At 45.6% G+C, this 22,133-nt stretch overlaps 2 protein-coding genes across 2 annotated transcripts; both read right to left on the reverse strand.

Annotated features, from left to right (window-relative positions):
• Positions 1-1,217: 1,217 nt before the first annotated feature.
• Positions 1,218-3,272, reverse strand: LOC149443037 (uncharacterized). Its single transcript, XM_089656003.1, has 2 exons — positions 2,232-3,272; positions 1,218-2,149 (listed from the first exon to the last, which is right to left on the reverse strand). Exons 1-2 carry the CDS (start codon positions 3,270-3,272, stop codon positions 1,622-1,624), a joined length of 1,569 nt encoding a protein of 522 aa, XP_089512129.1. The 3' UTR covers positions 1,218-1,621.
• Positions 3,273-14,320: 11,048 nt separating this feature from the next.
• LOC149443038 (uncharacterized) lies at positions 14,321-17,116 on the reverse strand. Its single transcript, XM_089655970.1, has 3 exons — positions 17,102-17,116; positions 14,563-14,769; positions 14,321-14,473 (listed from the first exon to the last, which is right to left on the reverse strand). The coding sequence occupies exons 1-3, from the start codon at positions 17,114-17,116 to the stop codon at positions 14,321-14,323; spliced, it is 375 nt and encodes a 124-aa protein (XP_089512096.1).
• Between the last annotated feature and the right edge of the window lie 5,017 nt (positions 17,117-22,133).

Below are 22,133 nucleotides of genomic sequence, written 5' to 3' on the forward strand. Positions count from 1 at the left end.
TTGGCCCCCAGATTCACACACATCTCAGGAGGGATTTTGTCCCACTCCTCTTGGCAGATCCTCTCCAAGTCATTAAGGTTTGGTGGCTGACGTTTGGCAACTCAAACTTTCAGCTCCCTCCACAGATTTTCAATCAGATGAAGGTGTGGAGACTGGCTAGGCCACTCCAGGACCTTAATGTGCTTCTTCTTGAGCCGCTCCTTTGTTGCCTTGGCCGTGTGTTTCAGGTCATTGTCATGCTGGAACACCCATCCACCACCCATTTTCAATACCCTGGCTGAAGGAAGATGGTTCTCACCCAAGATTAGACGGTACATTGCCCTGTCCCCTTAGCAGATAAACACCCCCAAAGCAGAATGTTTCCACCACCACGTTTCACAATTGGGATGGTGTTCTTGGGGTCATAGGCAGCATTCCTCCTCCTCCAAACACGGCGAGTTGAGTTGATGCCAAAGAGCTGGATTTTGGTCTCCTCTGACCACAACACTTCCCACCAGTCCTCCTCGGCATCATTCAGATGTTCAGTGGCAGACTTCAGACAGGCCTGGACATGTGCTTTCTTGAGCAGAGGGACCGTGCGGGCACTGCAGGATTTCAGTCCTTGTCGGCGTAGTGTGTTACCAATTGTTTTCTTGGTGACTGCGGTCCCAGCTGCCTGGAGATCATTGACAAGATCCTCACGTGTAGTTCTGGGATGATTCCTCACTGTTCTCATGATCATTGACACTCCACGAGGTGAGATCTTGCATGGTGCACCAGACCTAGGGAGACTGACACTTGTTTTGTGTTTCTTCCCTTTGTGAATGATTGCACCAACTGTTGTCACCTTCTCACCAAGCTGCTTGGCCATAGTTTGGTAGCCCAGTCCAGCCTTGTGTAGGTCTACCATCTTGTCCCTGACATCCTTGGACAGCTCTTTGGTCTTTGCCATGGTGGAGAGTTTGGAATCTGATGGTTTGATTGCTCCTGTGGACAGGTGTCTTTTATACAGGTAACACAATGAGATTAGCAGCACTCCCTTTAAGAGACTGCTTCTAATCTCAGCTTGTTACCAGTATGAGAGACACCTGGGAGCCAGAAATCCTGCTGAATGATAGGGGATCAAATCTTTCTTTCCCTCATGAACATGCAGATCAGTCATCATTTGTTAGACGCATTTCTGCTGAATTTGTTGTTGTATTCTGTCTCTCAGTGTTACACCGAACGTTCCATTGTTAGACCGATCATTTCTGTGTGAGGGGCGAACATTCAACATCAGCCGGGGAGCAAATACACATTTCCTTCACTGTATTCTGCAACCCAATGAAAAGTCAGCCCAGTGCTCTAGGTCAGGATTCCATTTTTATTCTTCTGCTATCAATGGCCGACCCGGTCCCACACTTCATCCATGTCTTTGGGGACCTCTGATCTCCTTATGAACTGTTTCTTCCATGATGAAGATCAGCCATGGAGTATATCTGAGGTGTATATCAGGGTGTGCTTCTTCCCCACATGAGAGCTGGGATGTCCAGCAACATTCACCTAGAAGACATTTCCCACACTCAAGGCACTAATACACCTCCAGGGTTGTGTGAGATCCCAGATGTACAGGAACACAGGACTTCAGTGAGGAACATTTCCCTCACTCAGGACAGGAAAGTGGCTTCTCCCCTGCATGAGATCTCTGATGTTTATGAAGACAGAACATCTCTGAAAAACCTATTCCACACTCAGAACAGGAATACGGCTTCTCCCCCGTGTGAGATCTTTGATGTGTGTGAAGATAGGATTTTTGTAAAAAACATTTCCCGCACTCAAGACAGGAATATGGCTTTTCTCCTGTGTGAGATCTCTGATGTGTGTAAAGATTGGACTTCTGTGAAAAACATTTCCCACACTCAGGACAGGAATACGGCTTGTCCCCCGTGTGAGATCTCTGATGTTCATGAAGACTGAACTTCTGTGAAAAACATTTCCCGCACTCAGGACAAGAATATGGCTTCTCCCCCGTGTGAGATCTTTGATGTTTATGAAGACTGGACTTCTCTGAAAAACATTTTCCACACTCAGGACAGGAATACGGCTTGTCCCCCGTGTGAGATCTCTGATGTTTATGAAGAATGGACATCTCTGAAAAACATTTTCCACACTCAGAACAGGCATACGGCTTCTCCTCCATGTGAGATCTTTGATGTGTGTTAAGATTGGACTTCACTGAAAAACATTTCCCATACTCAGGACAGGAAAATGGCTTTTCCCGTGTGAGATCTCTGATGTGTGTGAAGATAGGATTTCCGTGTAAAACATTTCCCGCACTCAGGACAGGAATACGGCTTCTCCCCTGTGTGAGATCTTTGATGTGTGTGAAGATAGGATTTCTGTAAAAAACATTTCCCGCACTCAGGACAGGAATATGGCTTTTCCCCTGTGTGAGATCTCTGATGTGTGTAAAGATTGGACTTCTGTGAAAAACATTTCCCGCACTCAGGACAGGAATATGGCTTGTCCCCCGTGTGAGATCTCTGATGTTCATGAAGACTGAACTTCTGTGAAAAACATTTCCCGCACTCAGGACAAGAATATGGCTTCTCCCCCGTGTGAGATCTTTGATGTGTATGAAGACTGGACTTCTCTGAAAAACATTTTCCACACTCAGGACAGGAATACGGCTTGTCCCCCGTGTGAGATCTCTGATGTTTATGAAGAATGGACATCTCTGAAAAACATTTCCCACACTCAGAACAGGCATACGGCTTCTCCTCCATGTGAGATCTTTGATGTGTGTTAAGATTGGACTTCACTGAAAAACATTTCCCACACTCAGGACAGGAAAATGGCTTTTCCCCTGTGTGAGATCTCTGATGTGTGTGAAGATAGGATTTCCGTATAAAACATTTCCCGCACTCAGGACAGGAATACGGCTTCTCCCCTGTGTGAGATCTTTGATGTGTGTGAAGATAGGACTTCTGTGAAAAACATTTCCCACACTCAGGACAGGAATACGGCTTCTCCCCCGTGTGAGATCTTTTATGCACATTAAGATGGAATTTAGAACAGAAACCCTTCCCGCACTCAGTACAGCAGAACCTCTTCCCTGTTGGAAGGCCGGCCCGGTCCCGCACAGTCTGAGGTTCCTCAGGATACGAGGAATCTGATGGTCCATCTACACTGGGTGGTGCCGGATGGACATTGGAGGGAGCCGGGTTTTCTCCTGGACTATACTGTGTGATGTCCTCATCTTCTACTTTCCAGTCTGGAGACAAAGTGAGACAATCCTCGGAGGTTTTCCTCATCTCCCGGCCATGGACTAAAATACAAAGACAAAGAGGATTACTAGACAGGAGCTGATTGGTTCCCCCAAACCAGGACTCCGCCCACATCAGGCAGCTTGGTCTCTGAGGAGCTTACAATTCCACCCTCAAGGGAACTAGGAAATGGCTCCTCTGATCTCCTACCAGGTCATTTCTTTATTCATGGACCTTAGTCAGAGAGTGAGGAAACAACCAGAACTGTATTTTATAGGAGGGACAGTGATGAGGGGATTATAGGACGAGGGTCCCACCCCCTCTATCACTCATCGCCATCTTCCCAACACAAGAAGTACTGCACTTCCTTATTTAGTCCATGATTTAGTCATGAAGAACAGCGGGGCTGAGCCCCACCAGAGGTCAGAGAGTGAGGATGGGGGGAGAACAACCAAGATGAAGACTGGACTGATCCTGAAGACCACCATCATTGGGGTATTGACTCCTCCCTCATTATCACTTTCTGTTTAAGGGTCCAAAGTTGGAGGATGTGATCACATTATTATCACCATGTAAAAGTCTGTGCTCCAATCACATCATCCGATATAAAATGTCCAGCTGGGAGGAAATGGGGGAAACAAAAGAGAGTCCATATTATGTGTATATATAGCAGTGGGGGGAGGGAGGAGAGCAGAAGTCAGGACTATGTAATGTACAACATAGAGTATATAGTGCAGGGGTCAGGAGTATGTAATGTACAACATAGAGTATATAGTGCAGGGGTCAGGAGTATGTAATGTACAACATAGAGTATATAGTGCAGAGGTCAGGAGTATGTAATGTACAACATAGAGTATATAGTGCAGGGGTCAGGAGTATGTAATGTACAACATAGAGTATATAGTGCAGGGGTCAAGACTATGTAATGTACAACAGAGAGTATATAGTGCAGGGGTCAGGAGTATGTAATGTACAACATAGAGTATATAGTGCAGGGGTCAGGAGTATGTAATGTACAACATAGAATATATAGTGCAGGGGTCAGGAGTATGTAATGTACAACATAGAGTATATAGTGCAGGGGTCAGGAGTATGTAATGTACAACATAGAGTATATAGTGCAGGGGTCAGGAGTATGTAATGTACAACATAGAGTATATAGTGCAGGGGTCAAGACTATGTAATGTACAACAGAGAGTATATAGTGCAGGGGTCAGGAGTATGTAATGTACAACATAGAATATATAGTGCAGGGGTCAGGAGTATGGAATGTACAACATAGAGTATATAGTGCAGGGGTCAGGAGTATGTAATGTACAACATAGAATATATAGTGCAGGGGTCAGGAGTATGGAATGTACAACATAGAAAATATAGAGCAGGGATCAGGAGTATGTAATGTACAACAGAGTATATAGTGCAGGGGTCAGGAGTATGTAATGTACAACATAGAGTATATAGTGCAGGGGTCAGGAGTATGTAATGGACAACAAAGAGTATATAGTGCAGGGGTCAGGAGTATGTAATGTACAACATAGAGTATATAGTGCAGGAGTCAGGAGTATGTAATGTACAACATAGAGTATATAGTGAAGGGGTCAGGAGTATGTAATGGACAACATAGAGTATATAGTGCAGGGGTCAGGAGTATGTAATGTACAACATAGAGTATATAGTGCAGGGGTCAGGAGTATGTAATGTACAACATAGAGTATATAGTGCAGGGGTCAGGAGTATGTAATGTACAACATAGAGTATATAGTGCAGGGGTCAAGACTATGTAATGTACAACATAGAATATATAGTGCAGGGGTCAGGAGTATGGAATGTACAACATAGAGTATATAGTGCAGGGGTCAGGAGTATGTAATGTACAACATAGAATATATAGTGCAGGGGTCAGGAGTATGGAATGTACAACATAGAAAATATAGAGCAGGGATCAGGAGTATGTAATGTACAACAGAGTATATAGTGCAGGGGTCAGGAGTATGTAATGTACAACATAGAGTATATAGTGCAGGGGTCAGGAGTATGTAATGGACAACAAAGAGTATATAGTGCAGGGGTCAGGAGTATGTAATGTACAACATAGAGTATATAGTGCAGGGGTCAGGAGTATGTAATGTACAACATAGAGTATATAGTGCAGGGGTCAGGAGGATGTAATGTACAACATAGAGTATATAGTGCAGGGGTCAGGAGTATGTAATGTACAACATAGAGTATATAGTGCAGGGGTCAGGAGTATGTAATGTACAACATAGAGTATATAGTGCAGGGGTCAGGAGGATGTAATGTACAACATAGAGTATATAGTGCAGGGGTCAGGAGTATGTAATGTACAAGTTATATAGTATAAGGGTCAGGACTCACAGTATTAGTATTCTGTAATCAGTGAAAGCTTAAATGTTTACTGTAGACAACATGTAGAGGTGAGCTGGGATTAAACCATCAAGAAACAGGTTAGATTGGAGGTTAGCAAATCCATGGACAGAGGGGTGGCTGTGGACGTGGTATACTTGGACAGAGGGATGGCGGTGGATGTAGTACACTTGGACTGAGGGATGATGGTGGATGAGGTATACTTGGACAAAGGGGTGGCGGTGGATGTGGTACACTTGGACGGAGGGGTGGCTGTGGACGTGGTATACTTGGACAGAGGGGTGGCGGTGGATGAGGTATACTTGGACAAAGGGGTGGCGGTGGATGTGGTATACTTGGACAGAGGGGTGGCGGTGGACGTGGTATACTTGGAAAGGGGGTGGCTGTGGACGTGGCATACTTGGACAGAGGGGTGGCGGTGAGCATGGTATACTTGAACAGAGGGGTGGCGGAGGACGTGGTATACATGGACAGAGGGGTGGCGGTGGACGTGGTATACTTGGACAGAGGGCTGGTGGTGGACATGGTATACTTGGACATAGGGGAGCTGGTGGATGTGGTATACTTGGAAAGAGGGTTGGCAGTGGACGTGGTATACTTGGACAGAGGGGTGGCGGTGGACGTGGTATACTTTGACAGAGGGGTGGCTGTGGACGTGGTATACTTGGACAGAGGGGTGGCGGTGGACGTGGTATACTTGGACAGAGGGGTGGCGGTGGACATGGTATACTTGGACAGAGGGGTGGCGGTGGACATAGTATACTTGGACAGAGGAGTGGCGGTGGACGTGGTATACTTGGACAGAGGGGTGGCGGTGGACGTGGTACACTTGGACAGAGGGGTGGCGGTGGACGTGGTATACATGGACAGAGGGGTGGCGGTGGACATGGTATACTTGGACAGAGGGGTGGCGGTGGACGTGGTATACTTGGACAGAGGGGTGGCGGTGGACGTGGTATACTTGGACAGAGGGGTGGCGGTGGACGTGGTATACTTGGACAGAGGGGTGGCGGTGGACGTGGTATACTTGGACAGAGGGGTGGCGGTGGACGTGGTATACTTGGACAGAGGGGTGGCGGTGGACGTGGTATACTTGGACAGAGGGGTGGCGGTGGACGTGGTGTACTTGGACAGAGGGGTGGCGGTGGACGTGGTATACTTGGACACAGTTCCCCACAGACGTCTAATGTGTAAGGTAAAGTCTATGGGCTGGAAAAATCTGAATGTAAATGGATAGAAAACTGGCTAAAAGATCGTATTCAGAGAGTAGTGGTTAATGATTCATACACTGAATAGTCTAGGGGTGTCAGTGGGGTACCCCAAGGTTCAGTGTTCTTAGTGGGGTACCCCAAGGTTCAGTGTTATTAGCGGGGTACCCCAAGGTTCAGTGTTATTAGTGGGGTACCCCAAGGTTCAGTGTTATTAGTGGGGTACCCCAAGGTTCAGTGTTATTAGTGGGATACCCCAAGGTTCAGTGTTATTAGTGGGGTTCCCCAAGGTTCAGTGTTATTTGTGGGGTACCCCAGGGTTCAGTGTTATTAGTGGGGTACCCCAAGGTTCAGTGTTATTAGCGGGATACCCCAACTTTCAGTGTTATTAGCGGGGTACCCCAGGGTTCAGTGTTATTAGCGGGGTACCCCAAGGTTCAGTGTTATTAGCGGGGTACCCCAAGGTTCAGTGTTATTAGTGGGGTACCCCAAGGTTCAGTGTTATTAGTGGGATACCCCAAGGGTCAGTGTTATTAGCGGGGTACCCCAAGGGTCAGTGTTATTAGTGGGGTACCCCAGGGTTCAGTGTTATTAGTGGGGTTCCCCAAGGTTCAGTGTTATTAGTGGGGTTCCCCAAGGTTCAGTGTTATTAGCGGGGTACCCCAAGGTTCAGTGTTATTAGCGGGGTTCCCCAGGGTTCAGTGTTATTAGTGGGGTACCCCAGGGTTCAGTGTTATTAGTGGGGTACCCCAAGGTTCAGTGTTATTAGTGGGATACCCCAGTGTTCAGTGTTATTAGTGGGGTTCCCCAGGGTTCTGTGTTATAAGTGGGGTACCCCAAGGTTCAGTGTAATTAGTGAGGTACCCCAGGGTTCAGTGTTAGTGGGGTACCCCAGGGTTCAGTGTTATTAGTGGGGTACCCCAAGGTTCAGTGTTATTAGTGGGGTACCCCAAGGTTCAGTGTGATTAGTGGGGTACCCAAGGGTTCAGTGTTATTAGTGGGGTACCCCAAGGTTTAGTGTTATTAGTGGGGTTCCCCAAGGTTCAGTGTTATTAGTGGGGTACCCCAGGGTTCAGTGTTATTAGTGGGATACCCCAAGGTTCAGTGTTATTAGTGGGGTACCCCAAGGTTCAGTGTTATTAGTGGGGTTCCCTAGGGTTCAGTGTTATTAGTGGGGTACCCCAAGGTTCAGTGTTATTAGTGGGGTACCCCAGGGTTCAGTGTTAGTGGGGTACCCCAAGGCTCAGTGTTATTAGTGGGGTACCCCCCAGGTTCAGTGTTATTAGTGGTGTACCCCAGGGTTCAGTGTTATTAGTGGGGTACCCCAAGGTTCAGTGTTATTAGTGGGGTACCCCAAGGTTCAGTGTTATTAGTGGGGTACCCCAGGGTTCAGTGTTATTAGTGGGGTACCCCAAGGTTCAGTGTTATTAGTGGGGTACCGCAGGGTTCAGTGTTATTGGTGGGGTACCCCAAGGTTCAGTGTTATTAGTGGGGTACCCCAAGGTTCAGTGTCATTAGTGGGGTACCCCAGGGTTCAGTGTTATTAGTGGGGTACCCCAAGGTTCAGGGTTATTAGTGGGGTACCCCAAGGTTCAGTGTTATTAGTGGGGTACCCCAAGGCTTAGTGTTATTGGGGTACCCCAAGGTTCAGTGTTATTAGTGGTGTACCCCAAGGTTCAGTGTTAGTGGGGTACCCCAGGGTTCAGTGTTATTAATGGGGTACCCCAAGGATCAGTGTTATTAGTGGGGTACCCCAAGGTTCAGTGTTATTAGTGGGGTACCCCAAGGTTCAGTGTTATTAGTTGGGTTCCCCAAGGTTCAGTGTTATTAGTGGGGTACCCCAGGGTTCAGTGTTATTAGTGGGGTACCCCAAGGTTCAGTGTTATTAGTGGGGTACCCCAAGGTTCAGTGTTATTAGTGGGGTACCCCAGGGTTCAGTGTTATTAGTGGGGTACCCCAAGGGTCAGTGTTATTAGTGGGGTACCCCAGGGTTCAGTGTTATTAGTGGGGTACCCCAGGGTTCAGTGTTATTAGTGGGGTACCCCAGGGTTCAGTGTTATTAGTGGGGTACCCCAGGTTCCGTGTTGGGACCCTTACTTATTAATATATATATAAACAATATGGGGTGTGAGATTATAAACCCCATTCCAGTCTTTGCAGATGACACCAAGCTGTGCCGGGGAATAACGTCCTTACAGGATGTCTCCAACTTACAAGCCGACCTCAATGCTCTGTGTAATTGGGGGACTATGGGGCCAATGAGGGCTAATGGTGATAAATAGAAGGTTCTGCACTGGGGGGGGCTAAGAATATGCATCATACATACTAGGGGGGTACAACTGGGGGGGGGGCAATGGTAGAGAAAGATCTGGGGTGTCAATAGTGGAGAAGGATCTGGGGGGAATCAATCTTGGAGAAGAATCTGGGATGCAATTGTGGAGAGGGATCTTGGGGGGGTCAGTAGTGGAGAAGGATCTGGGGGGGTCAATGGTGGAGAAGGATCTGGGGGGGTCAATGGTGCAGAAGGATCTGGGGGTTCTAGTAGATCACAAGCAAAATAATGGCAGCAATGCCAAGTTGCGGATTCTAAAGCGAGCAAAATCCTCTCTTGTATTAGGAGAGGTATAGACTCCAGAGAGAGAGATATCACCCCCCCTCCCCCGGTACAAATCATTAGTAAGACCTCATCTGGAATATGCAGTTCAGTTTTGGGCTCCAATTCACAAAAAGAACATTGGGGAACTGGAGAAAGTACAGAGAAGGGCAACCAAACTGATACGAGGCATGGAGGAGATCACCTATGAGGAGAGGAACTGAATGTATTCTCTACTGAGAAGAGGAGATTAAGGGGGGATATGATCTCCATGTATAATACATAAGGGGGGATATGATCTCCATGTATAATACATAAGGGGGATATGATCTCCATGTATAATACATAAGGGGGGGGATATGATCTCCATGTATAATACATAAGGGGGATATGATCTCCATGTATAATACATAAGGGGGGATATGATCTCCATGTATAATACATAAGGGGGGATATGATCTCCATGTATAATACATAAGGGGGATATGATCTCCATGTATAATACATAAGGCGGGATATGATCTCCATGTATAATACATAAGGGGGGATATGATCTCCATGTATAATACATAAGGGGGATATGATCTCCATGTATAATACATAAGGGGGGATATGATCTCCATGTATAATAGATAAGGGGGGATATGATCACCATGTATAATACATAAGGGGGATATGATCTCCATGTATAATACATAAGGGGGGATATGATCTCCATGTATAATACATAAGGGGGGATATGATCTCCATGTATAATACATAAGGGGGGATATGATCACCATGTATAATACATAAGGGGGGGATATGATCTCCATGTATAATACATAAGGGGGGATATGATCTCCATGTATAATACATAAGGGGGGGGATATGATCTCCATGTATAATACATAAGGGGGGATATGATCTCCATGTATAATACATAAGGGGGGATATGATCTCCATGTATAATACATAAGGGGGATATGATCTCCATGTATAATACATAAGGGGGATATGATCTCCATGTATAATACATAAGGGGGGATATGATCTCCATGTATAATACATAAGGGGGGATATGATCTCCATGTATAATACATAAGGGGGGATATGATCTCCATGTATAATACATAAGGGAGGATATGATCTCCATGTATAATACATAAGGGGGATATGATCTCCATGTATAATACATAAGGGGGATATGATCTCCATGTATAATACATAAGGGGGGGATATGATCTCCATGTATAATACATAAGGGGGGGATATGATCTCCATGTATAATACATAAGGGGGATATGATCTCCATGTATAATACATAAGGAGGGATATGATCTCCATGTATAATACATAAGGGGGGATATGATCTCCATGTATAATACATAAGGGGGATATGATCACCATGTATAATACATAAGGGGGGGATATGATCTCCATGTATAATACATAAGGAGGGATATGATCTCCATGTATAATACATAAGGGGGGATATGATCTCCATGTATAATACATAAGGGGGGATATGATCTCCATGTATAATACATAAGGGGGGATATGATCTCCATGTATAATACATAAGGGGGGGATATGATCTCCATGTATAATACATAAGGGGGGATATGATCTCCATGTATCATATATAAGGGGGGATATGATCTCCATGTATAATACATAAGGGGGGATATGATCTCCATGTATAATACATAAGGGGGATATGATCTCCATGTATAATACATAAGGGGGGATATGATCTCCATGTATAATACATAAGGGGGGATATGATCTCCATGTATAATACATAAGGGGGATATGATCTCCATGTATAATACATAAGGGGGGATATGATCTCCATGTATAATAGATAAGGGGGGATATGATCACCATGTATAATACATAAGGGGGATATGATCTCCATGTATAATACATAAGGGGGGATATGATCTCCATGTATAATACATAAGGGGGGATATGATCTCCATGTATAATACATAAGGGGGGATATGATCACCATGTATAATACATAAGGGGGGGATATGATCTCCATGTATAATACATAAGGGGGGATATGATCTCCATGTATAATACATAAGGGGGGGGATATGATCTCCATGTATAATACATAAGGGGGGATATGATCTCCATGTATAATACATAAGGGGGGATATGATCTCCATGTATAATACATAAGGGGGATATGATCTCCATGTATAATACATAAGGGGGGATATGATCTCCATGTATAATACATAAGGGGGGGGATATGATCTCCATGTATAATACATAAGGGGGGATATGATCTCCATGTATAATACATAAGGGGGGATATGATCTCCATGTATAATACATAAGGGGGATATGATCTCCATGTATAATACATAAGGGGGATATGATCTCCATGTATAATACATAAGGGGGGATATGATCTCCATGTATAATACATAAGGGGGGATATGATCTCCATGTATAATACATAAGGGGGGATATGATCTCCATGTATAATACATAAGGGGGGATATGATCTCCATGTATAATACATAAGGGGGGATATGATCTCCATGTATAATACATAAGGGGGATATGATCTCCATGTATAATACATAAGGGGGGGATATGATCTCCATGTATAATACATAAGGGGGGGATATGATCTCCATGTATAATACATAAGGGGGATATGATCTCCATGTATAATACATAAGGAGGGATATGATCTCCATGTATAATACATAAGGGGGGATATGATCTCCATGTATAATACATAAGGGGGATATGATCACCATGTATAATACATAAGGGGGGGATATGATCTCCATGTATAATACATAAGGAGGGATATGATCTCCATGTATAATACATAAGGGGGGATATGATCTCCATGTATAATACATAAGGGGGGATATGATCTCCATGTATAATACATAAGGGGGGATATGATCTCCATGTATAATACATAAGGGGGGGATATGATCTCCATGTATAATACATAAGGGGGGATATGATCTCCATGTATCATATATAAGGGGGGATATGATCTCCATGTATAATACATAAGGGGGGATATGATCTCCATGTATAATACATAAGGGGGATATGATCTCCATGTATAATACATAAGGGGGGATATGATCTCCATGTATAATACATAAGGGGGGATATGATCTCCATGTATAATACATAAGGGGGATATGATCTCCATGTATAATACATAAGGGGGGATATGATCTCCATGTATAATAGATAAGGGGGGATATGATCACCATGTATAATACATAAGGGGGATATGATCTCCATGTATAATACATAAGGGGGGATATGATCTCCATGTATAATACATAAGGGGGGATATGATCTCCATGTATAATACATAAGGGGGGATATGATCACCATGTATAATACATAAGGGGGGGATATGATCTCCATGTATAATACATAAGGGGGGATATGATCTCCATGTATAATACATAAGGGGGGGGATATGATCTCCATGTATAATACATAAGGGGGGATATGATCTCCATGTATAATACATAAGGGGGGATATGATCTCCATGTATAATACATAAGGGGGATATGATCTCCATGTATAATACATAAGGGGGATATGATCTCCATGTATAATACATAAGGGGGATATGATCTCCATGTATAATACATAAGGGGGGATATGATCTCCATGTATAATACATAAGGGGGGATATGATCTCCATGTATAATACATAAGGGAGGATATGATCTCCATGTATAATACATAAGGGGGGATATGATCTCCATGTATAATACATAAGGGGGATATGATCTCCATGTATAATACATAAGGGGGGGATATGATCTCCATGTATAATACATAAGGGGGGGATATGATCTCCATGTATAATACATAAGGGGGATATGATCTCCATGTATAATACATAAGGAGGGATATGATCTCCATGTATAATACATAAGGGGGGATATGATCTCCATGTATAATACATAAGGGGGATATGATCACCATGTATAATACATAAGGGGGGGATATGATCTCCATGTATAATACATAAGGAGGGATATGATCTCCATGTATAATACATAAGGGGGGATATGATCTCCATGTATAATACATAAGGGGGGATATGATCTCCATGTATAATACATAAGGGGGGATATGATCTCCATGTATAATACATAAGGGGGGGATATGATCTCCATGTATAATACATAAGGGGGGATATGATCTCCATGTATAATACATAAGGGGGGGATATGATCTCCATGTATCATATATAAGGGGGGATATGATCTCCATGTATAATACATAAGGGGGGATATGATCTCCATGTATAATACATAAGGGGGATATGATCTCCATGTATAATACATAAGGGGGGATATGATCTCCATGTATAATACATAAGGGGGGATATGATCTCCATGTATAATACATAAGGGGGGGATATGATCTCCATGTATAATACATAAGGGGGGATATGATCTCCATGTATAATACATAAGGGGGGATATGATCTCCATGTATAATACATAAGGGGGGGATATGATCTCCATGTATCATATATAAGGGGGGATATGATCTCCATGTATAATACATAAGGGGGGATATGATCTCCATGTATAATACATAAGGGGGATATGATCTCCATGTATAATACATAAGGGGGGATATGATCTCCATGTATAATACATAAGGGGGGATATGATCTCCATGTATAATACATAAGGGGGGGATAAGGGGGGATTGCTGTAGGAAAGTCCTGGATTCTTTTGTCTGCAGCACAGAGAAGGAAGATTATCCGAGAGAAATCCAGGAATACAGGACGGGGAACACAGCTCAGGAAAGTGACCAGGGGATTACAGGCTGATATCACCCAGTCCCCGCCCTACTCTGGACCAATCAGTGAGCAGTATGGGTGGAGGAATGGATTTAGTGTTCATGACCCACCTGTGCTCATCTCTGTAGGAGTGTCCTCCTCTATAAATGTCCCCGTTATTCCATCCTCCTCCATAGACTGCTGATCATCCCTCACATACGCCTCTTCTTCTTCTGCTTTCACCTCAAATTCTATATCGATTGGATCTCCACTCTAAATCAAGGAAATGAGAGAAAATATCACATAAAATATCCACACATCATCTTTACAAGTCCATGTTCTAGATGCTCCATCCCACCAACCTTGTAATAGTGAGGGATGGTGTGACCTTCCTGTGTGGAATCCCGGGAATACAGAGGACGGGGACATCTCTCTGGTGGGTTCCTGGTATTAGGTGGCTCCATCATATCCTTGTGTCCTTCTGAAAACTCCTCCATCACTCCATACTCCTCATCCTCCTCTTTATACTCTTCTTTAACATCAATATTATCATCCCCGAGGATTCCACTCTGAAAGATATAATAAAACATTCATTGTAACAAACATGCTGTGTATAAATCACAACTACCAATAATTGTCATCATCTACCTGATGATGGTGAGGGATGGTGTGACCTTCCTGTGTGGAATCCCGGGAATACAGAGGACGGGGACATCTCTCTGGTGGGTTCCCATGACTGGATCCATCTGTAGGAAACACACACACTGACTGAATCCATTGTTTCTATGTGTTTATCAGATGATGGGGGATCTAGGTGGATCCTCCGTACTGCTCTCTCCTTTACAATAAAGTCTCCTCTTACCCGGTGATGTGAGGGGCGGCTGATTGTCCATCATGACGTCCTTGTAGAGATCCTTGTGTCCTTCTAAATATTGATGTGTATCATCATCTGCTGGACATAAAAGATGTCACAGTGACTATGGAGGAAGAGGACAGACAGGACTATGGAGGAAGAGGATGGACATGACTATGGAGGAAAAAGACGGACATGACTATGGAGGAAGAGGAAGGACATGACTATGGAGGAAGAGGACAGACATGACTATGGAGGAAGAGAACAGACATGACTATGGAGGAAGAGGACGGACATGACGGGGGGGGGGTTACTGGGTGTAAATAGAACATAACATCTTATTACCGTTTTATGACTGTGGCCTGTGTCTGGTCTGTTTGAGAATCAACCTCCCTATTCATGTGATCCTTATCAGTTCCTAATTGGGGCGGAGATGAGTGCACATTTGGCCATCTCCCTATAAATTTAGATCAGCTTATGGGGGGAGATCAATGATGGGGGGCACAGTCACTGATGGTAGGAGATCACTGATGGGGGCACAGTCACTGATGGTAGGAGATCACTGATGGGGGGCACAGTCACTGATGGTAGGAGATCACTGATGGGGGGCACAGTCACTGATGGTAGGAGATCAGTGATGGGGGGCACAGTCACTGATGGGGTTCTGCTTTTGAGTGAGTGCTGCATTGATGGAGTGCTAAGAACATCCTGTATGCGGCTTTGAGGCCCTTTCTTTTTATGGTTGGTACTGTGTATTTACCTAGTTTTTTGTCTTCCCTGCAGGCCTTCATACAAGGGCTGGACTGGGTGGGTGGAGCGGTAGAATAGGAGTGATTATTGTATAGAATAGGGACATGTGGGGTTACATGCAAAAGTTCCATGTCTGAAAGGTTCCACAGAGTGAATCAGCAATTTCTGACATATCGTGAGGACCAAGTCATCAGTTTGAATGAAAGACAAGACTTCTGTTTTTGGTTATTTTCATGCGTTTTGTTCCTTTCTGTCTTTTTTTCTTTCCTTATGTGAGTAAATACACGGGAACTTTTTTTTTGGCAATTGTAATATAAGTTTCTCTTGACATTTGCAGAAATATGCTTTGTTTTATGTAAAAATGGAACTTTATTTGATTTTTTTTGGAACCATGGTAAAACTGACTTTTATTTTGATATATTTATAATAAAAGAATTGAAAAAAAAAATTGATGGAGTGCTAAGAAGCAGTTGAACTAAAGCAGAACTCAAGCAGCAGGAAGATACAACAAGAAACGCTGGACAGACTGGGAGCAAACACCCCGGGAAAGATCTCTTACAAGTCTAAGTCCCACTCCGTGTGCCTTTCATATGTCCCCTCTACTTCTCCTTTTCATATTACTTTCCTGCGTTCCCAAAATCTCACTTCTTTACCCCTCTACTCCACCCCAAAACGTATACATCTCCCCCTCACTGCTACCATCTCCCTACTACTGCTCTCATCACCTCCTGCTGACCCAAACACCAGGACTGGAAGGCATGTGCGCTCATGTACATCCCACTCCCATCTTACTTTCCTCACCCTTCTTCTTCTCCTAACCTCTGGGGATATCTCCCCAAACCCTGGACCTCCACTATCCCACCTCCACACCAGGCACCCTCCTTCTTCTCCTAACCTCTGGGGAAATCTCCCCAAATCCTGGTCCTTCACTATTTCCCCCTGCACCAGGCTCCTTCCTTCTTCTTACTTCTGGGGATATCTCCCCAAACCCTGGTTCTCCAGTATCTCACCCCCACACCAGGCACCCTCCTTCTCCTAACCTCTGAGGATATCTCCCCAAACCCTGGTCCTCCACTATCTCACCCCCGCACCAGGCATCCTCCTTCTAACCTCTGGGGATATCTCCCCAAACCCTGGTCCTCCAGTATCTCACCTCCACACCAGGCATCCTCCTTCGCCTAACCTCTGGGGATATCTCCCCAAACACTGGTCCTCCAGTATCTCACCCCCACACCATGCACCCTCCTTCTCCTAATCTCTGGGAATATCTCCCCAAACCCGGTCCTCCACTATCTTACCTCCACACCAGGCATCCTCCTTCTCCTAACCTCTGGGGATATCTCACCAAACCCTGGTCCTCCACTATCTCACCCCCACACCAGGCATCCTCCTCCTAACCTCTGGGGATATCTCCCCAAACCGTGGTCCTCCACTATCTCACCCCCACACCAGGCACCCTCCTTCTCCTAATCGCTGGGGATATCTCCCCAAACCCCGGTCCTCCACTATCTCACCCCCTCACTAGGCACCCTCCTTCTCCTAACCTCTCGGGATATCTGCCCAAACCCTGGTTCTCCACTATCTCACTCCAGCACCCTCCTCCTTCTCCTAACCTCTGGGGATAGCTCCCCAATCCCTGGTCCTCCACTAACTCACTCGACACCCTCCTTCTCCTAGCCTCTGGGGATAGCTCCCCAAACCCTGGTCTCCAACTATCTCACCCCCGCACCAGGCATCCTTCTTCTCCTAACCTCTGGGGATAGCTCCCCAAACCCTGGTCCTCCACTATCTCACCCCCACACCAGGCACCCTCCTTCTCCTTACCTCTGAGGATCTCCCCAAACCCTGGTTCTCCAGTATCTCACCCCCGCAGCAAGCATCCTTCTTCTCCTAACCTCTGGGGATATCTCACCAAACCCTGGTCCTCCAGTATCTCACCCCAGCACCAGGCATCCTCCTTTTCCTAACCTCTGGGAATATCTCCCCAAACCCTGGTCCTCCAGTATTTCCCCCGCACACCAGGCACCGTCTTTCCTCCAGGAATAGCCGCAATCCCCTCAATTTAATAGGAGTCCTCGTGCTCCCAAAAACCACCCTCCCTTTTTCATGTGCGCTCTGGAATGCCCGCTCTGTCTGTAATAATCTCACCTCTGTCTATGACCTTTTTGTCTCCCGCTCCCTTAACCTACTAGCAATTACAGAAACCTGACTCCAAGCAGCAGATTCTGCTTCCCCCGCAGCACTTTCCTATGGAGGCCTCCTCTGGACCCACTCACCCAGACCCAGTGGTCAGAAAGGTGGTGGGGTTGGTTTACTTCTATCCCCACTGAGCACCTTCCAAGTCCTCCCTAACCCTCCCTCTCTATCCTTCTCTTCTTCCCAGACTCACTGCATCCGGCTGTTTTCTCCCATTTCTCTGAGGATTGCAGTGATCTATCGTCCTCCTGGACCCGTGTCCCGCTTTCTTGATGATTTCTCCGCCTGGCTGCCCTACTTTCTTTCCTCTGAACTACCCGCTATCATTCTCAGAGATTTTACCATCCCTATTAATGTCAACAACCCGGCTACATCCCAACTCTTCAACATAACCTCATCTTTTGCATTAGCACAATGTATACCGTCCTCCACTCACTCTGATGGGAATACATTACACCTTGTTTTCTTCCATCTTTGCACTCCCTACAACCTCACAAACACCCCCTTTCCTCTCTCTGATCACAATCTCATCACCTTCACAGTCTCTTCGTCTTCAAACACCTATCCCTCCAAGCAGCAAACAATTACCCGCAGAAACCTTCACAACTTGAACCCGGCTCCTTCCACTCTGCAACTGACCTCCTCTATGACAGAATCTCTCCCCTGTCCTGCCCTGACCTGGCCACTGCTGTCTACAACAGTTCACTTTCATCCACATTAGACTGACTTGCTCCTCTAACAACACGAAGCATCAGGCCCCAACCATTACAACCGCAGCAGACTGACCACACCGCACCGGACATCTTAAACAACATAGTCATGCGCTGGAGCGATTGTGGCGTAAAACCAAATCTCAACAAGCATAAATCTGCTTTCTTCACATACAATTCCTCCCTCCATGCTGCCAAACAAGACGACTTTCTCACTCTTATTAATAGCTTGTCATCCAGTCCTCCTCGTCTCTTCTCTATTTTCTCCACCTCCACCTCCACCCAGTACCTCACTCACTGCTCATGAGATTGCAAATCATTTCAAAAACTAGATTGATGCAATTCATAGCGGCATCACCACTGCACAGACATCCATCCCACTTAGCATACCTTATACTAAACCTCCCTCAACACTTTCCTCTTCTGACCTCGCTACTACTGAAGAGGTCACTAAGGTTTTCTTAGAAGCCCGTCTCACTACCTGCCCCCTGGATCCTGTCCCCTCACAACTACTATGGTCACCCTCTTGTTCCATCCTATGCTCCCTCACTCACATCTTCAAACTCTCCCTCTCTACTGGTGCCTTCCCCTCCCCTCTAAAGCATGCGCACATCACTCCCATACTTAACAAGCCCTCCCTGGACCCCACCAACCTGAACAACTTAAGACCCATCTCCCTGCTGCCATTTACCTCTAAAATCCTAGAATGCTTAGTCTACAATCGCCTGAGCTCCCACCTCACTGACAACAACCTTCTTCACCCTTTACAGTCTGGCTTTCACTCACTACACTCCACTGAAACTGGACTACTAAAACTCACTAATGATCTACTAACTGCTAAAACCAATGGCCACTACTCCGTACTCATCCCAACCAATGGCCACTACTCCATACTCATTCCAACCAATGGTCACTACTCCGTACTCATCCCAACCAATGGCCACTACTCCGTACTCATCCCAACCAATGGCCACTACTCCGTACTCATCCCAACCAATGGCCACTACTCCATACTCATCACAACCAATGGCCGCTACTCTGTACTCATCACAACCAATGGCCACTACTCCGTACTCATCCCAACCAATGGCCACTACTCCATACTCATCCCAACCAATGGCCACTACTCCGTATTAATCCCAACCAATGGTCGCTATTCCCTTCTCATCCCAACCGATGGTCACTACTCCGTACTCTTCCCAACCAATGACCACTACTCCATACTCATCCCAACCAATGGCCACTACTCTGTATTAATCCCAACCAATGGTCGCTATTCCCTTCTCATCCCAACCAATGGCCACTACTCCGTACTCATCCCAGCCAATGGCCACTACTCCGTACTCATCCCAGCCAATGGCCACTACTCCGTACTCATCCCAGCCAATGGCCACTACTCCGTACTCATCCCAGCCAATGGCCACTACTCCGTACTCATCCCAGCCAATGGCCACTACTCCGTACTCATCCCAGCCAATGGCCACTACTCCGTACTCATCCCAACCAATGACCACTACTCCGTACTCATCCCAGCCAATGGCCACTACTCCGTACTCATCCCAACCAATGGTCAACACTCCATACTCATCCCAACCAATGGCCACTACTCCATACTCATCCCAGCCAATGGCCACTACTCCATACTCATCCCAGCCAATGGCCACTACTCCATACTCATCCCAGCCAATGGCCACTACTCCATACTCATCCCAACCAATGGCCACTACTCCGTACTCATCCCAGCCAATGGCCACTACTCCGTACTCATACCAGCCAATGGCCATTACTCCGTACTCGTACTACTTAACCTCTCTGCGGCTTTTGATATGGTTGACCACCCCTCCTCAAAAAACTACACTCTCTTGGCCTCCGAAACTTTGCTCTCTCCTGGTTCTCCTCCTACCTATCGCAGCACTCCTTCAGTGTTACCGATAACTCTGCCTCCTCCTCTTCACTCCCTCTCTCTGTAGGGGTCCCTCAAGGCTCTGTCCTTGGACCCCTTCTCTTCTCCATCTACACCTCCTCCCTTGGTCACTTGATAAACTCCCACGGCTTTAAGTACCATCTCTTTGCTGATGACACACAAATCTATCTTTCTACCCCTTACCTTGGCTCTTCAGTCTCCTCCTCACCTCACCTGTCTCCTCTCGCATTACTAACCTACTAAGTGACATATCGGCATGGATGTCACTCCACTTCCTCAAACTTAATATTTCCAAAACTGAGCTCTTAGTATTCTCCCCAGCCTGTGCCCCCTCCCCGGACTTCTCCATCAAGATCAATAATACAATCATCAGTCCCTCCCCTCATGCCAGGGTACTAGGTGTAATCCTAGACTCCCATCTGTCCTTTCACCGCCAAATCCAATCACTGTCCAAATCTTGTAGACTTCACCAAGACAACATCTCCAAGATACGGCCGTTCCTAACCTCGGAAACAACTAAGCAACTTATTCCCTCCCTTGTTATATCTCACCTTGACTATTGTAACTCCCTCCTCATTGGCCAACCTCATCGCAGGCTATCCCCTCTTCAGTCTGTCATGAATGCTGCTGCCAGACTCATCCACCTTACTAACCACTCCATATCTGCCATCCCTCTCTGCCAATCCCTCCACTGGCCTCCACTCAGTATCCTCCACCCCTCTCTGCCAATCCCTCCACTAGCCTCCAACCCTCTCTTCCAATCCCTCCACTGGCCTCCACTCAGTATACTCCACCCCTCTCTGCCAATCCCTCCACTGGCTTCCCGTTGCCCAATAGATAAAATTCAAAACACTAACAATAACATATAAAGCCATTTATAACTCTGCTCCAAATTACATCACCGATCTTGTCTCCAAATATCACCCAAACCGTCCTCTCCGCTCCTTGCAAGACCTCCTACTCTCTAGCTCCCTTGTCTCCTCCTCCCATGTTAATCTCCAGGACTTCTCCAGAACTTCCCCCATCCTCTGGAACTCTCTACCCCAATTTATCAGACTATCACCTACTCTGCTCACTTTTAGGCAATCTCTGAAAACCGATCTTTTCAGGGAAGCCTATCCTGCCCTCAGCTAATACTGCAATCTTCTACTCTTCCAACCAGTCCATCCCCCACAGTTACTACCTTTTGTACCACTAGCCCCTCCCTCGTAGATTATAAACTCCCAGGATCAGGCCCTCAAATCCCTGTTGTATTGAACTGTATTAATAATATATATAATTACTTGCGAGCCATTGAGGTATAATAAATAAATATATAGGTCAGCAGGCATCTATTCACATCCTCATATAAATGTGTTTTGTAGTAATGTACAGTAAATTGATTGCTTATTGCCACGCCCTAAATGTGAGATAGGAATACTTCCAGAAATAATGAACCTTCCAAATCAACTTATTACAACTTTAAAATAAATAATAAAATGTGAAAAAAACAAAAAAAAT

The sequence above is a fragment of the Staurois parvus genome, unplaced genomic scaffold (assembly GCF_062004578.1).
Source record: "Staurois parvus isolate SC_StPar_1 unplaced genomic scaffold, SC_StPar_1.0 ptg000879l, whole genome shotgun sequence".
NCBI lineage: Eukaryota > Metazoa > Chordata > Amphibia > Anura > Ranidae > Staurois > Staurois parvus.

Bases quoted from the DNA above. Each gene is read 5' to 3' on its own strand.
- LOC149443037 (XM_089656003.1), bottom strand. From the start codon at position 3,272: ATGAGGAAAACCTCCGAGGATTGTCTCACTTTGTCTCCAGACTGGAAA. The intron at 2,150-2,231 runs GCCATTTTCCTG...CACATGGAGGAG, and splicing joins AGAGATCTCACACGGGAAAA to AAGCCGTATGCCTGTTCTGA.
- LOC149443038 (XM_089655970.1), bottom strand. The intron at 14,474-14,562 runs GTTGGTGGGATG...TCCTTGATTTAG, and splicing joins CCATCCCTCACTATTACAAG to AGTGGAGATCCAATCGATAT.